The sequence below is a fragment of the Balaenoptera ricei genome, chromosome 10 (genome assembly GCF_028023285.1).
Source record: "Balaenoptera ricei isolate mBalRic1 chromosome 10, mBalRic1.hap2, whole genome shotgun sequence".
In the NCBI taxonomy this organism is placed as follows: domain Eukaryota; kingdom Metazoa; phylum Chordata; class Mammalia; order Artiodactyla; family Balaenopteridae; genus Balaenoptera; species Balaenoptera ricei.
This window is the reverse complement of record NC_082648.1, coordinates 36,362,374-36,380,773: the sequence shown is the minus strand read 5'-3', so window position 1 is coordinate 36,380,773 and position 18,400 is coordinate 36,362,374. Positions and strand designations below refer to the sequence as shown.

The 18,400-nt window shown below is 36.3% G+C and overlaps 1 protein-coding gene across 7 annotated transcripts in view; it reads left to right on the top strand.

Annotated features, from left to right (window-relative positions):
* The window catches only part of ADAMTS20 (ADAM metallopeptidase with thrombospondin type 1 motif 20), a 297,000-nt gene that overhangs the window by 258,495 nt on the left and 20,105 nt on the right, over nucleotides 1–18,400 (top strand). For all 7 annotated transcript variants that reach the window (XM_059935677.1, XM_059935681.1, XM_059935680.1 and 4 more), the window contains 7 exons: nucleotides 13–183; nucleotides 7,294–7,494; nucleotides 8,193–8,322; nucleotides 8,535–8,629; nucleotides 8,717–8,811; nucleotides 9,354–9,487; nucleotides 15,328–15,419. In XM_059935677.1, the coding sequence (XP_059791660.1) occupies nucleotides 13–183; nucleotides 7,294–7,494; nucleotides 8,193–8,322; nucleotides 8,535–8,629; nucleotides 8,717–8,811; nucleotides 9,354–9,487; nucleotides 15,328–15,419 (918 nt within the window). The remainder of the gene's footprint in view (nucleotides 1–12; nucleotides 184–7,293; nucleotides 7,495–8,192; nucleotides 8,323–8,534; nucleotides 8,630–8,716; nucleotides 8,812–9,353; nucleotides 9,488–15,327; nucleotides 15,420–18,400) is intronic.

Here is an 18,400-nt window from a genome sequence, read left to right as displayed (position 1 = left end):
TTGTATTTCTAGTGTTCAACGTCATGTAAGAAAAGAGAGACACATCGGCAAGTGAAGTGCGTGGGTGCACAAAACATGCAAGTGAATGAAAGTTTCTGCGATCCTTCAACCAGACCTCTTGCAATCAGAAAGTGCAGAAACCCTCCCTGCAAGTATATTGTGGTAACGGGAGACTCATCACAGGTAAGGCAAAGGAAGGAAGTTGAGAATTTTCCCTCCTGGAAAACACAACTGAGTTTCAAATTTGACCCAGTTGAAACTGGGTCTAAATTTGAACATGGGAGCAGATGATGGTGTGCATATCAATCTAAGGGATAAAATTGCTGGCAGTTGGATGGTGCAAATACAGTAATAGCGACATGTATGTTAAACTCTGGTGCAGTTCTGAAGCGGTGACAACTTTGAAACCTACTACCAGGAAAGGTTTGGCATCTGTCCCTGCATAGTTGGCTGCTTTAAAAAAATTTTCTCTTCTGGTTTTATTGAGATATAATTGACGCGCAGCCCTGTATAAGTTTAAGGGGTACAGCATATATCTATCTCTGTCTATCATCCATCTATCTATCTATCTATCTATCTGTCTATCTATATCTATCATCTATCTATCTATCTATCTATCTAATCTATCATCTATCAATCAATCATCTATCTATCGCTTCTTTATTCATCTATTTATGGAAACTTAGGTTGCTTCCATATCTTGAATGTTGTAATCAATGCTGCAATAAATATTGGCGTGCATATATCTTTTTGAGTTAGTGTTTTTGTTTTCTTCAGGAAAATATCCAGAAGTGGAATTTTGCTGGATCATATGGTAATTCCCATTCACAATTTTTTGAGGAAATGCTATAATATTTTCCATAGTGGCTGTACCAATTTATACACCCACCAGCAGTGCAGGAGGGTTCCCTTTTCTCCATATCCTTGCCAGCACTTGTTTGTTTATTGTCTTTTTGATTATAGCCATTCTGACAGGTATGAGGTGATATCACAGTTTTTATTTGAAATTCCTTGATGATTAGTAATGTTGAGCATTTTTACATGTGTCTGTTGGCCATCTGTATGTCTTCCTCGGAAAAATATCTATTCAGATCCTCTGCCCATTTTTAAACTGAATTGTTTGCTTTTTTTTTGATATTCAGATGTGTGAGTTCTTTATATATTTTGGATATTAACCCCTTATCCGATATATCATTGCAAATATATTGTCCCATTCAGTAGGCTGTCTTTTCACTTTTTTGATAGTTTCCTTTGCTGTGCCAAAGGTTTTTATTGTGATGTGGTCCCATTTGTTTGTTTTCGCTTTTGTTGCCCTTGCCTGAGGAGATGTATACTAGAAAATACTGCTAAGATTGGTGTGAAAGAGCATATTACTTATGTTTTCTTCCAGGAGTTTTAGGGTTTCAGATCTTACATTTAAATCTTTAGCCATTTTGAGTTTATTTTTGTGTATGGTGTAAGGAAATCATCCAGTTTTATTCTTTAGCACGTAGCTGTCGAGTTTTCCGAATGCCATTTAGCAATGAGACTCTCTTTTCCCCATTGTATATTCCTAGCTTTGTGTTGTAGATTAATTGACCATATAAGCGTGGGTTTATTTCTGGGATCTCTGTTCTGTACCATTCAGCTATGTGTCTGTTTTTGTGCCAGTATCATACAGTTTTGATTACTATAGATTTATAATACAGTTTGAAATCCAAGAGCATGGTAACTCCAGCTTTGGGTTTTTTGGAGGCTTTTTTTGTTTGTTTGTTTTCTTAAGATTGCTTTGGCTATTCAAGGCCTTTTGTGGTTCCATTCAAATTTTTGGATTCTTTGTTCTAGTTCTGTGAAAAATGCCACTGGTATTTTGATAGGTTGCATTAAATCTATAGATTGCTTTGGGTAGTGTAGACATTTTAACAATATTAATTCTTCCAATCCATGAGCATGATGTATCTTTCCATTTACTTGTGTCATCTTCAATTCTTTCATCAATGTCTTATAGTTTGCAGAGTACAGGTCTTTCACCTCCTTGGTTAAATTTATTCCTAGGTATTTTATTCCTTTTGATGCAATTGTAAATGGAATGTTTTTTAACATTTTTCTTTCTGATAGTTTGTTGTTAGTGTATAGAAATGCAACAGATTTCTGTGTATTGATTTTGTATCCTACAACTTTAGTGAATTCATTCGTTAGTTTCAATAGTTTTTTGGTGGAGTCTTTAGGGTTTTCTATATATAATATCCTGTAATCTGCAAATGGTTACAGTTTTGCTTCTTCCTTTCCAATTTGAATGTCTTTTATCTCTTTTTCTTGTCTGACTGCTGTAGCTAGAACTTCCAAAACTATGGTGAATAAAAGTGGTGAGAGTGGGATCTTTGACTTGTTCTTGATCTTAGAGGAAGGCTTAGAGGAAAAGCTTTCAACTTGTCATCACTGAGTGTGATGTTAGCTGTGGGTTTGTCATATATAACCTTTATTATATTGAGGTATGTTCCCTGTACAATTGAAATAATCATATGATTTTTATCCTTCATTTTCTTAATGTGGTATATCATGTTGATTGATTTGTGGATATTGAACCATCCTTGCATCCCTGGACTAAATCCCACTTAAATTTGGTTTGCTAATATTTTGTTGAGGATTTTTGCATCTATGTTCATCAGTGATATTGACCTGTATTTGTGTGTGTGTGTGTTTGTGTGTGTGTGTGTGTGTGATATCTTTGTCTAGTTTTGGTATCAGGGTAATGCTGGCCTTGTAGAATGAATTTGGAAGTGTTCCTTCATTGGCAATTTTTTGGAATATTTTGAGAACGATAGGTGTTAACTTTTCTCTAAATTTTTGACAGAACTCGCCTGTAAAGCCATCAGGTCCTGGACTTTTGTTTGTTGGGAGTTTTTAAATCACAGTTTCAATTTCAGTGCATGTGATTGGGCTGTTCATATCTTCTATTTCTTCCTGGTTCAGTCTTGGGAGATTGAACATATCTAGAAATTTATCCATGTCTTCTAGGTTATCTAATTAGTTGGCGTAGTTATCTAATTGTTTGCAGTAATCTTTTATGATCCTTGTATTTCTGTAGTGTCAGTTGTAACTTTTTCTTTTGCATTTTCACTTTCTTGATAGTGTCTTTTGTGCACAGATGTATTTAATTTTGATGAGGTCAAATTTATTTTTTTTGTTCACTTGTACTTTAGGTATCATTTCTAAGAAATTATTGCCCATCCAAGGTTACAAAGTTTCACACTTATATTTTGTTCTAAGAACTTTATAATTTTAGCTGATACATTTAGGTCTGTAATCCACTTTGTATTAGTTTTTGTATATGATGTGAAGGGTCCAACTTTATCCTTTTGCATGTGGCTATCCAGATGTTCCAACACAATTTTTGGAAAAAACTGTTCTTTCCTCATTGAATTATCTATTACTGAAGAGTTATTTTTGAACTCTGAATTCAGTTCCCTGATCTATGTGCCTATCCTTATATCGGTACCACATAGTCTTGGTCTTATAGTAAGGTAGTTTTATAGTAAGTTTTGAAATCAGGAAGTGTGAGAGAACCGATTTTGTTTTTCCTTTTCAAGATTATTTGCTTATGCTGTGTCCCTTACATTCCTATATAAATTTTAGGATCAACTTGTCATATTCTGTGTTAACTCCAGCTAGGGTTTTGTTAGAGATTACATTGAATCTTGATCAGTTTGGGGAATGTTGCCATCTTAATAGTGTCTTGCAATCCATGAATTGACATGTCTTTCCATTTATTTAGGTCTTATTAATTTCTTTCAAGGATGCTTTATAGTTTATAGTTTTCATTGTACAAATCTTACACTTTTTTGGTTAATTTTGTTCCTAAAAATTTTATTAATTTTTTATGCTCCTGAAAATGGAATTATACTCTTAATTTCATTTTCTGCTTGTCCATTCATAATGTGTAGAGATAGAATTGATTTTTGTATGTTAAACACATTTATTGAGCCCAGTTCTTTTTTTATGTGGATTACTTAGCGTTTTCTATATACAGAAGTATATCATTTGCAAATCCAGGTAGTTTTATTTCTTCCTTTAAATCTGGGTGCCTTTTATTTCTTTTTCTTGCCTAGTTTCCCTGGCTAGAAACACCAAAACAATGTTGAGTAGAAGTGGTAAAAACAGATATCCTTCTCTTTAGAGGAAAACTTTCAATTTTCATAATTGAATAGGTTAGCTATGGATTTTTTTGTAGATTCTCTTTATCATAACCTCCTATTCTTAGTTTGCTTGGTGTTTGTATCATGAAAATGTGTTAGAATTTGTCAAATGCTTTTTTTGCATCTATTGAGATGCTCATGTGGTCTTTATGAGTCTATTTGTATGATGTATTCCATTGATTGATTTCACATGTTGAAACAATGTTACATTCCTGGGATACATCTTACTTTGTCATGGTGTATGATCCTTTTTAGATGCTTCTGGGATTGTTTTGCTAGTGTTTTGTTGAGGATTTTTGCATCTATATTCATAAGAGATATTGGTCTGTAGTTTTCGTTCCTTGTTATGTCTGCCTAGTTTTGGTATGAGGGAAATACTGGCCTCATATGACAAATTAGGAAGTGTTCTTTTCTATTCTATCTTTTGGAAGTGTTTTGGAGGGGGAGGGTGCTAATTCTTCTTTAAACTTTTGGGGGAATTCACCAATGAAGGCTCTGGTCCTGGGTTTTTATTTGTGTGAAGTTTTTGTTAATTAATTCAATCTCTTTACTTGTTATAGGTCTACACAGATTTCTACACACAGATTTCTACACAGGTTCTCCCGTCTTCCCAGAGTTTGTTGTTACTGCTGTTTGTTGTTGTTTGTTTGGTCAGTGACTTTTCTGAACTAACTGTAAAGTCTGTATTCTTTGTCTCATGTGGTCACTAAAGTCTCTATTTGATTAGTTTTCAACTAATGACTGGATAGTGATTTCCTGAGATACTTGGAACCAGTAATCTCCAGTCTTTGCCAAGGGGCTCTGTTGGCATGTGTGGGCTCTTCAACACTAGATGAGGCAGTTGACAACTCTTCCTTAACCTTAACTTCCTGCTTGAGTAGAGCCTTGACATCAGCCAGAAATGAGAGTGTTGGTACTTCTCAGATATTTCCTAAGCTTGCACACAGCCCTAGACATGTGCACAACCTTATGTATGTCCATGGCCTTCTAGTTATCTATGGCTCTGTTGGAGCTTTTAAAGCCCCTGTGGACATCTCCTTTCCCAGCTTTTCCTTTTAAGCTTTTTTTGGTAGCCCATTGCTTGCCTGACTGTTATCCACTTCCTCTGGAAGCTGCAAAGTTAAACAGTAGCCTTTAATTGTGTTCAAAAATGCCTCCAAGGAGAAGGCTTTTAGCACTGGGCAAGCGCTGGGTAAAGTCAAATAGAGAATTGCAAGTGAGGTCTTTCAGAAAACCACAAAACAGTTCAAATAATGACAGTTCTCTGGAAATGAGGCTTAGACAGATGTCCAATCCTTCTGGTGGCTTCCACACTTTTGTTTTTCACTATGTTTACAGGGCTATTGATTTTCAAGCCCCCTATAGAGCTGAAGAGGGAGAATGGGAATAGGGCAAACTAAAACACACAAAGCTCACTCTTCTTACTGAGATTTAGCCTTATTTCTTTAATAAATGCTTCCTGGATTGCTGCAAGCCTTTGGTTAATTTACAGAGCTCTGAAAAAGTTGATTTTCACAAGTTTTGTCAGTTTTCTCATTGCCTTTATAGAAGAGAACATTTTCAGATGTCCTTGCTCTACTGTTTTCACCGATGTCACTCACCCCTTGGGGTCTGCTTTGATAGATAGATATTTCTCCTCATCATAGGTTATATTTTCCTGCCTCTTTGCATGCCAGTTAATTTTTTATTGCATGCCAGGCATTATGAATTTTACTTTGTTGGCTACTGGATAGTTTTTATTCCTAGATGTATATTTTGAGCTTTGTCCAGAATGCAGTTATTTTGTCGGTAAGAAGTGTGATCTTGTCTTGCTCTTAAGATTTTTTTATGGGAGACCAGTGCATTGTTTAGTCTAGGGTTAGCTATTCCTCTCTACTGTGGCAAGAGTACCTTTTGAGTACTCTATCTATTGCTGCATGTATACAAGGTTTTCCAGTCTGAATGAAGGGAACAGACACTATATTTTGTCCTGTGTGTGTGCCAGATACAGTGATTCATATGTCATTTATTTATTTAAAAATATTTATTTATTTATTTATTTATGTTGCACCAGGTCTTAGTTGAGGCACATGATATCTTTGTTGTGGCATGCGGGATCTTTAGTTGTAGCATATGGGATCTTTCAGTAGTGGCATGCGGACTTCTTAGTTGCGGCATGTGGACTTTCAGTTGTAGCATGCATGTGAGATCTAGTTCCCCGACCAGGGATCGAACCCAGGCCCCCTGCATGAGAGCACGGAGTCTTACCTACTGGACCACCAGGGACGTCCCCATATGTCTTTTAATCGGTTCATCCGTTGGCCTCAGTTGGTGTTCTCACATGTTGGCACTGGTCAGAACTCTGCTGTCCCCTTGAGATCCCTTTCCTTGTTTCAAAACCTGGAAACTCTCTCAAAACATTAAGCTGGAGCAATTATAGGGTCACTTTGTTTGTTTCCATCTCCCAGGGATCACTGTCCTTTATTGCCTAATGTCCAGTGTCTTAAGAACCATTGTTTTATCAATACATATTTTGTTCAGGTGTTTTTGTTGTTTTAGGTCAGATGGTAACTCTATTCCTTGTCACTCCTTTTTGCTGAAGTCAGAAATCTATTTGCCATTTTTTTTCTCTGGATCGTTAATTTATATCTAAATCACTTACCTATTCTAGTCAAATGGTAGTACACATCACATTGTATGTATAGAGATAAATATATGCTAAACTTATATAGAGTTACAAGTACATTAAGACTAATAAATGTCCTTTATTTCAGGTAAGAACCCTTGATATGTTTCATTTCTCTAAAGCTGTGCTTATCAGGAGATAAATTTTCATTCAGTTAAGCTATTCTTTGTAGTGTGACCAAGAAAACAAACCAATGAACAAACAGAAAAAACATAGGCACTACAAATAGACAATCTATCCTGAATCTGGATCCTTTCCATACTGGTACAACTCTGCGAAAGTTGCCTAATACCTCTGAACTTTGTTTACCCATCTGTAAATGAGGCTAATAAATAGGATTGTTGTGGGGATACCATAACATAGTATATATTAAGCACCTGGAAAGTAGTGGTGCTTAACCCAGGTTAAGTTTAAGGGCATCTTCTTCTCCCTTCATAACATTGTATTTTTCAGTGTGCAGGTAACTGTGGATTTAGTTACCAACAAAGGATTACATATTGCATTGGGATCCGATCTACTGAGAAATACAAGCTTCATGAGCTGTGGCCTATAGACTATCAAGAATGCCCTGTGCTGCCTTCCCCTCAGGTTTACAAATGCAATTTTAGAACCTGTTTGCATATGGCCACTTGGAAAGTTGGAAAATGGAGCAAGGTCAGTATATAATTATGTATTTAAAATATTCTGAATGAGACTTTCTAGTTGTGGGATGCCTAGTATTCTGCACGTCTAACTAGATATCAGAGTTGTCTCATACCCCTATTGTCTGTCACTTTATTTATCAGTTATCATCTCTTTTTCTATGTTTGCTATAACCTGCCTTAAGCAGAGACCATAACTAATACTCGTTTCTGTTCCTCAGAGAGCCTGGCACAGTGGCTTGCATTTTGAATAGATGCTTAAGCAATACTTATTAGTTAAGTGAAAAAGTAAATAAATCTAATGTATGAGTAATACAGGTTATTTGCACCATATTCCATTTCCAATTTAATTGATAGAAAGCAAGTAAATATTGCTTTGCAAACTTAGCATACAGTAATGAGTAAAAACTCAGTAGTCTGAATAACTGTCATTAATTAATATTTATCAAGTATTTACAATATACTGCTGAGCTAACTTTACAAAATAAATGGAAAGAAGCCAGTAACTGAGAAAGAATAGATTCAGTTTCTTAAGGATTAGCCCCACCTGTGACTCTCTAGCCTCCAGGATATTTTTGTGTCTGCAGTAATTCTAGCCATTATTGATCATCAGTTTGTTCCAAAAGGACCTAGTTTGAAAAGAGGAGATATGTATTTACTGGCCTTATTATCCATTATATACTTTACCTTCAAATTTTACTCTGTTCACAGTGCTCTGTGACTTGTGGAGTTGGGATAATGGAGAGAAGAGTGGAATGCCTAACTGACAATGGTTGGTCCAGTGACTTATGTTTAAAGAGTTTAAAACCAGATGCTCAAAAGAAATGTTATGTCCATGACTGTAAGTACTAGACTTCAAAAATCTAGAACCTAAGCATTCCTAAGAAGTTTTAATTAAAATCTGAAAATAAATATTTAGAGTAGTCATTCACTCCACAAAATGAAAGGTCTGTTTTTTTTCAGACTATAACAATATTGGTGTAAATGAATTAAATTCATGTTGTGTCTGTAATTTGTTCATTGTTGATAAGTTGTACTCACTTGTCCTTGAAGGTAAAATATTTACCAGCTGTAAAGAAATCCAAGTGAAAAACAACATTACCAAGGATGGTGACTATTACCTTAACATTAAAGGAAGAATAATAAAGGTATTATGAAGACAGTTCCTATTTGATTTTAACATTGACTGTTGACTTTGAAAAAAGCTTTTCTAGATCTTTGCATTTCCTCTTTAGATCTATTGTGCTGGCATGCACTTGCAGAACCCCAAGGAATATATATCATTGGTCAAAGGTGAAGAAGACAACTTTTCTGAAGTGTATGGCTTTAGGTATATGCTGTGTTTTGCCTTATCTGTGCATTTTTATGGTCCTTCAAGAGAATTAGAAGTTCCAGGGTTCAGAGTGGTACTTGAATAGCTCCCAGTGGGACAAGTAATTTAGGAACACGTGGACATATTAGGACCTAAGCCAGATGCTGTCCATGCCTGTTCAATAAAAAAGATTTGGGCATTAACATGTACTCACAGAGAGACTGACTAAGAAGGATACTATGGGTGAGCAGTGAGACAACAGGGGAGGGAAGAATTTAAGACCTGTGTGTATTTTCATAGAAATCAAATTAATTCCAGTAACAAAAGCTAGGAGAACTACAGCTGAATTATTTTTCCACAAACTGGTCTTGAATTTCCCATTGATCATTTTTTATTTCTTTGACATTTAAGTTGTTGAGTGATTTTTACTTCTTTCACATTTAACTTGTTAAAATATTGAAGAGTGTGTCTTTTACCTTCCCACTTGCAAAGTTTACCATTTATCTGCATTATGGTCTAATAACGGTATCTAATACTAAAATATTTTAATGTTGTTACAGACTGCAAAATCCATATGAATGTCCTTTTAATGGAAGCAGGAGGCAAGACTGTGAGTGTAAAAATGACTACTTGGCCGCTGGACACACTGTTTTCAGCAAAATAAGAATTGATCTTAATTCCATGCAAATTAAAAGTAAGTGCTGAATCTCTATTTGTAAAATGAAAAGTATCTGTTTGCTAATGCAAGTCTAACAATATACTATATGGTATATGTGGTAGCTAGGGTATAGAGAAGGGCCTAGCATTGTACAATAATTACTTAGAATTTTTTAAAAAATGTTATTAGCTACATAGTTCCAGTGCAATGACACGGACCATGGGAACCCTTAATAAAAATGTAGTGGTAATGACACTGTCATTAGTAAAGACAGTAAGGATACTGTCATAGTAAAGATACTGCCCTTCCAAGATATAACCCTCTACCTTAAAATCCTCAATTACATTAAAAATAAGGAAGTTAATATCCTCAATGTAGTTGTATAAGCTTTTTTGCAAGGGCTTAAAGTAATAATTAACATTAGTTTCAGGTGACAGTTTGTCTAGTATTTTCTTACACTGTATCTCATTTGATCTTTTTAACAACCCTATACTAGATAAGGCAAAATTTCATCACATTGTTGCAAGTGATGAAATTAAGATGCACTTATAGAATTAAGTGATTGGCCCAATTCATACAGTTAGTAACTGGCATTGTAGGGAGATAAAGTCCCACTCACAGATCCCAGATTATGGACCTGCTGCCTTTCTAGGAAGTAATTTATAGTACAGTCAAGTTAAAGTACATATACTTTATGAAACCTAACATACACTGAGCATCAGGCAGTCTGCCCTCCTGAAAATTACATAGTGACATGAAAAGGCAAAGAAGCTCATTTCAGAAGCAGAAACTCTAAATCACAATTGAATCACCAGTGCCTAGCACAGTACCTAAACCACAAAAAGAAACAAAACAATGTTTGTTGAGAAAGTGAATGCATGAATACATAATCTCTAAATCAGTCATATGATGGTAAACTATTATTGTCAGTAATAGTGGCTACCATTTACTGAACACCCACAATTACTGCAGTGGGGAAGTATTATACTGCTTTGGTTATGATCATAGACTCTGGAGTTAGATTGCTGGGTGTAAATTCTCTGCATCCAATTACCAGTCATGTGACCTTGGGCATCTCTCTCTTCAAGCCTAAATTCCCTCATCTCTAGAATAAGATGCCTCTCAGGTTTTTTTCTTTCTTTTTTTCTGCTTTCTTTTCTTTTTTTTTTTTTTTGGTTAGGATTAAGAGATAATACTTGTAACATATCTAGTAAATGCCTTGCAAGTAGTAGGTGTTCTATAAACAATGGTTATTATTTAATAATATATGTTGTGTCAGCATTGCTGAGTGCATAATGGGCATTTGGGAACTTATTTGCTGTTTAGTAAGCTTTTATCTTTCATTAATTTATCAAACCTGCCATTTTGCCAGGCATTGGAGTGGGCACTGAAGATACAATGTTAAATGTATACATTTTCCACTTGCTCTCTCTTTTCCTTCCTCATACTTGTGTGCCAAAACCCCAGTCTTGATTAAATTAAGCCTTTCACCTACTCTGCACTTGCACCATGAATCTTGCATGTGGCAAGTAATACACAGCCCTCCTGACTGATCTTACTTTAAATGCATGACTCCTGAGCTTGCACGGACCCTGGTCCATGCCTCCCCAACTCTTCTCAATGTCTGACTCACAGCTTCTCCTCTGGCTTCAAACTTCTAAATTTTCTAATACCTCCACTCCAGTCACTCATTGCTGATGATCTTGCTTCCTAGCTCACCGAGAAAATAAAAACAACCAGAAGGGAATTTCCACAAACTACCACCGCCCCATCTAACCTACCTAAACCTTGACCTATAGACTTTGCCTTCTCTCCTGGTCACTGTGGATGAACTATTTCTGCTGCCATCTGAGGCAACCCCTTCTACTTGTGCTCTGAGCTCCTTGCTTTGTACCAACTCAGGAACATTATTTCAGCAAACTTTCCTTTTTTCTCTTACATCACCAATTCTTCTTCCATTTCTTTAACGCCAATGACAAATTCTTGATTTTCATTTCACTTGATCCATCAGCAGTCTTTGGTTTCCAGGACTTCTCACTCTCATCATTTGGCTCCTCTCTTGGTCACTCTTTCTCCCGTCTTTCTCACTGTTTTTCAACTTGGCTAGTTACTCTTCATCTTATACAACACTGAGTATTGAAGAACTTCAGGACTCAGTCATTCCCTTAAGGATCTCTTTCAACTTATAGATTTCAAATACCATCTATTAAATGACAGTCCCAAATGTATTCTCTAATTCAGACTGCTGCCCTGAATTCCAAGATTCAACTCCCTACTCCGCATATCCACATGAATGTCTAATATGCATCTGACAATGTATCCAAGACTAAACTTTCCTTTTTTTTTTATTGGAGTATAATTGTTTTGCAATGTTGTGTTAGTTTCTGCCGTATAATGAAGTGAGTCAGCGATATGTATACATATATCCCCTCCCTCTTGGACCTCCCTCCCACCCCCCCATTCCACCCATCTAGGTCACCACAGAGCACTGAGCTGAGCTTCCTGTGCTATACAGCAGGTTCCCACTAGCTATCTATTTTACACATGGTAGTGTATATATGTCATTCCTAATCCCACAATTTGTCCCACCCTCCCCTTCCCCCACTGCATCCACATGTTCATTCTCTACGTCTGCGTCTCTATTCCTGCCCTGGAAATAGGTTCATCTGTACCCTTTTTCTAGATTCTACATATATGTGTTAATATATGATATTTGTTTTTCTCTTTCTGACTTACTTCACTCTGTATGACAGATTCTAGGTCCATTCACATCTCTACAAAGGAACCAGTCCTTCTACCCGAATTTTTACCATTTCAGTAAATGACAACTATCAACTTCTAGTTACTCTTGCTAAAACATAGCAATGTCTTTAACTCCTCCCTTTATCTCACACCTACATGCCATCCATCATCAAATTCTGTCAGGTGAATCTTTAACATACATGTTGCTATGCACTGTATTGTGTCCTGCATAATTCATATGATGAAGCCCTAATCCCCAATGTGATAGTGTTTGGTCCTGGGGAGATAATTAGGTCTAGATTAGTTCATGAGGGTGGGGCCATAATTGTAAGATGAATGCCCTTATAAAAAAAAGAGGAAAAGACACCAGAACTCTCTTTCTCTGCCATGTGAGGACACAGCAAGAAGACGATCTCCAAACCAGGAAGGGGGGCTCTCACCAGAACTTGACCGTGTTTGCACCTGCACTTCTTTTGTTTAAGCCCCCCAATCTGTGATAGTTTGTTAGGGCAGCTTGAGCTAAGACACATGCCAAATCCCACTTTGACATTATCTCATTTGCTATCACCGTGGGCCAAGTCCATATCATTTTTTCACCTGGATTCTTATGCTTACTGACTGGTATTCCTGTTTACTCTGGTAGCACTCAGGTTTCTTTTCACCTTTCCCCCCAACTCCTGACCTAGATTCTCTTATCAATAGAGAATCCAGAGTGATCCCTTAAAACATAAGCCATGTCTTGTCTTATACATTATCTCATTTCTTTTTAATAACCCCAACCTCTGCTCAAAACTCTCCAAACATCTCCCATCTAACTCGTAACAGAATTAAAAATCCTGCCGATGTTCAGTAAAACTCAATAAGACCTTCCCACCTCCATTACCTTTCTACTCCTTCCCTCCACACTCCTCCCTTGCACCATCTGGTTAAGACACATTTGTCCCTTTGCTGTTTCTTGAATACATCAAGCGTGCCCTCCACCCCTTCTTAAGGCCTTTGCACTTTCTGTTCTATCTGCCTAGAACGATTGTCTGTCGGGTGTACCTCTCAGTTTCTTTCCGGTCTCTGCTTAAATACACCTTCCCAATAAGTTCATCCTGGACCCTCTCCACTCCTAAACTCCCTTTCTTCTCATTCTTTTCCTGCTTTATTTTTTATTTTTTTCTATAGCAATGATCACCTATAATATATGATAGCATCTACTCTATTACTTGTTTCTCTCTGGTAGCACTCAGGTCCCATCGGCCCCTATGTCATCCACTACTATGCTCTTACAGTACTTATAATAATGCCCAATACGCAATAGGTTCTAAAGAAATATTTGCTGAATAAAAGTCAACTTCCTTCAAGAACCTATCTTAAGGGAATCTTGAAGACAAATTTGAATTAACCAAAGTGAGGAGAAGGAGTTTCAGGAGGAGACATCGTGAACACAGCATGAAATGGTGAAGCATTTTGGTTCTGCTAGAGAATAAGGAGTAGTCCAGTTTTGTCTAAGCATAAATTGAATGGAGGTTGGGGGATAGCAGCTTATTAGAGAAGTTCCCAGAAAGCAGATCATGAAGAACAACGTGTACTAAACTATACAACTGAATTTATCTTTTAAGTTATGGGGACCTTTGGGGTAAAAGTATAAGCAGGGGAGGGAACAGGCTCAGTTGGAGAGAGAACAAATTGTATCCATGAAGATATTTAGGAAGCTAATATAATAGTTCAGATAGAAGGTGATAAGGACCTAAATTAGGGACTTAGTTCAGAATAGAGAGCCTGAGAGAAATATTAAAGAGGTACACTCTATGATTTTCCAACAGATGGAATATGGGGATTTGTGGCATGGAATATTTAGAAAGAGTTCCAAAATAACTGGGTAGATGCTGATATAGTTCAATGAGATGAGAAATATAGCAGGGGGAATATGCTTGGAGAAAAAGATAATGCATTTAGCTTTGGACATGTTAAGCGAGAGCTCTCTGTGGGTTATCCAGGGAATGATGGAGGAGATAGTAGCAAAGGCTAATTTGAAAATTGTGTCAGTTTTCCCAGCCTAACCCTAAGTACCATGCATAAGCAATGGTGCGTGGATAAATGTTTAACAACCAGCTCTTAACAATCAGGGAAAAAAAGCTTGATTTGTAGGTTTTGCCAGTTTCCATGGGGTATATATTCCCACCATGGCCAATTTTAAGCTACCAACATGAGCTCATTATGCATGGAGTTGGGAAGAGACACACACAATTGGCTCTCATGATTTGGTACAAGCTGACTCTGGCACACCACGGAAGGCCTGCTGGCTTTGGAAACTGCCCTTAGAGATATGATAAATATTTCCAGAAATGCTACCTTTGGGGATTCCCTCTAGGGGACTGGCATCATCATGGGGGCATGCAGTGATCTTGCAGTCCTCCTGAAAGATATTTGAAACAACATTAGCAGAGGTGAGAGCCACCGACTGCATGAGCATTAGTTGGGATGTTATTTAAATGATTCAAGCATGAATAAGTGATTGGACCAGCTAACCTTTAGGGTTCCTCCCAACCTATTTTTGAGCCAATGACTCTTTCTTTCTTATACTTCATATGGAATCCCCAGCATTGTTGCCAGTCAAGAAATTTTGCTAACAACGTTAGCAAAAGTAAGATTAGAAAGAATGAAATAGTAATATAAGAAATCAAGGAAAATGGCACACTTTTTACCTTCGTGTTTTTGAATTCTCTGAATGAATTGATATGCATACTCTCTATAAGCATGTATATGTTGCTTTATCATAATTTATCTTTAAATAATGTTTTTTCCTCTGTAATTTTGCTCCTTGATGCCACTTTATCTATTTTAGATATTCACTATGATGTAAAATATGATAGAGCATTTATTTAGTTTTTAAAACATCTGGATTAGTTACAGATGTCCCTGTCATATTTTAGGGCAATTTATGAGGTGAACATTTTTATATTAAATAAAAATTTGAGACCCTGATCTATATTATGTACTACAATTGTGTAACATTTTTGCTTAAAATTTTGGATTAGTTATATGAATGTATTTAAGAATGTAATATGAAGACTGCGTGTTTTGCAATGAAGATGTGAAAACATACAATGTCTCAGTGCTAAAGAGTTTCATTTATTATTTTCTAGCTACAGACCTTCTTTTTGCCCAGACAATATTTGGAAACGCAGTTCCATTTGCCACAGCTGGAGATTGCTATAGTGCTGCCAGATGCCCACAGGTATTTCATAGTTGATTATTTTTTCTCACTGAGTAAAGTTAATACTGTTTCTCTTCATTCACTTTCTTGACCAAAATACTGCAAGAAACATAAGTAAATAGAAAATGCAAACTTCTGACATGAAATTTATTTCAAAGGTTATAGATAAATTTTGGAGGAAAAGCATTTTTGCCAGTACTGGGTTTGTTTGAAGGGTGTAATAATAAGAATTTTAAATTGTTTAGATCCTGTTTCTCCTTCCATGATGCTTTATCACTTTCAATCTTTCAACTTAGTCCATAGAAATGAATGGACATAAGTTACAAGGTAAAGGAATGGATCACAAACATGTGACTTTCATACCCTGCTGCTAACATCAGTTATATTAGCTGTCTGGGCCTGTAACATTCTCAGAATAACTTTCTATTACTTGTGAAATAATACATTTCCATGTCTTTATTCTTGTTTTTATCCTTTCTTTTGCAGAGTTCTCTTTGCACACCCTTTTTTGTCATCTTTGAGATTTCCAGTACAAAGTGTGCTTCCTAGAAGAAGTTTGCTATCTCATTTTTTTAACATAGGATTTTATAAAGTCTGTGTGAATAACATTTTTTATGATAAGATACAGAGACATAAGCTAGGTGAATGTACCATTATTAGGTAGATTTATAGATTAATGAAAATCCTGCCCAGGAGATAGTAATTATAATAACGATTTCATTTTAAAGAGAACTAGCTAAAGGGTTTGTCATAGCCCTCTCTTCTAAGAATTTCTCATTCACAGTTTTCATCCTATGACATAGAAAGTATGCTTATGCTAAAAAGAGAGGGTATTTTCTGTATTAGAGAAGGGCACTTAAAGGAGTTCAAAAGACACTAGAACTACAGGCTGAAATGAATATGAAAAAAGTTAACTGGAATAAATATATAAATCTTAAGTCCAGAAATGCAACTAGAACCTGGCAATGTCATATAAAAAGACCTAGGTGTTTTATTCAACCACCATGAGTTCAATATAACTCGTGTAGACCAAGTAGTAATTTCTTTTTCTTTTTCTTTTTTTTTTTCATATTGAGTTGTTTTTATTGGCTGGCATAATACATGGATTATTTTCCTCTTAATGGAACAAAATGTGATACCACATTTCTTTACAATTAAATTAAGGCTAAAGAACAACAAAGACATTATAGTTCATATGATGCATTGGAAAGATATTGTCTGTGCTCCACTTGAGCAGAGGGTAGAATGCTTTTACTTTGTTACTTTATGAAATGCCAGGTTTTCAGGACAAATCCTATTAAGGGCTTTTAGTTCCTGCCTGATATTTTGCTTTCTTCTCTGCCAGCTGCCACTGAATTGGAGATGCCTCAGGATTGTTCAGCCCATGGTTGGACTTGATTTAGAAATTAAAACTACCAAATTGGGGAAATGTGTCCATTCATTCTTTCTCATCTATTTATCCATCCAATATCTATCATATCTATAATAAGCTTATTATAATCATCTGCTTACTTGTCATTTCCCTCCACTAGTCTGTAAGCATCTGGTGAAACTGGTTCCTAGGTATATCTTCAATGCCTGATGTATTTACTGACTAAATAGTAAATATTTATTCAGTGTTTGAACTCTCAATGAGCTTTTACTCTAGGAGAGAAGATAAGACATGTAAATTAAAAAAAAGAATATGTTGGGTTGGGTGTGTGTGGGGGGGCCATAAGAGATTTATTGGAATTTTGAAGATAGAGATCCTAAATAGTACACTCATTAATGTTTTGGGGGGAAATGATCTATCTACCGACCATCTATTTCTCCATCTACCTATCTAGTTACTTAGGTAGCACTTCTTATTCGTAAGCCATAAACAAACCAAGCAAATCAATTGTTTTTTTTTTTTGTTTGTTTGTCTGTTTTGTTACTCAGATCACTCTGTTATTGGTCAAATCAGTCATACAATCAACTGGGTCATTCCATCATTGGATGACTTGAATAATATAAATATATATATTTTTAAACAGCAGGTTCTTATTAGTCATCAATTTTATACACATCAGTGTATACATGTCAATCCCAATCGCCCAGTTCATCACACCACCACCCCCACCCCCCGCCGCTTTCCCCCCTTGGTGTCCATACATTTGTCCTCTACATCTGTGTCTCAATTTCTGCCCTGCAAACCGGTTCATCTGTACCATTTTTCTAGGTCCCACATATATGCGTTAATATACGATATTTTTCTCTTTCTGACTTACTTCACTCTGTATGACAGTCTCTAGATCCATCCACGTCTCAAAAAATGACCCAATTTCGTTCCTTTTTATGGCTGAGTAATATTCCATTGTATATATGTACCACATCTTCTTTATACATTCGTCTGTCAATGGGCATTTAGGTTGCTTCCATGACCTGGCTATTGTAAATAGTGCTGCAATGAACATTGGGATGCATGTGTCTTTTTGAATCATGATTTTCTCAGGGTATATGCCCAGTAGTGGGATTGCTGGGTCATATGGTAATTCTATTTTTAGTTTTTTAAGGAACCTCCATACTGTTCTCCATAGTGGCTATATCAATTTACATTCCCACCAACAGTGCAAGAGGGTTCCCTTTTCTCCACACCCTCTCCAGCATTTGTTGCTTGTAGATTTTCTGATGATGCCCATTCTGACTGGTGTGAGGTGATACCTCATTGTAGTTTTGATTTGCCTTTCTCTAATAATTAGTGATGTTGAGCAGCTTTTCATGTGCTTCTTGGCCATCTGTATGTCTTCTTTGGAGAAATGTCTATTTAGGTCTTCTGCCCATTTTTGGATTGGGTTGTTTGTTTTTTTAATATTGAGCTGAATGAGCTGTTTATATATTTTGGAGATTAATCCTTTGTCCATTGATTCGTTTGCAAGTATTTTCTCCCATTCTGAGGGTTGTCTTTTTGTCTTGTTTATGGTTTCCTTTGCTGTGCAAAAGCTTTGAAGTTTCATTAGGTCCCATTTGTTTATTTTTGTTTT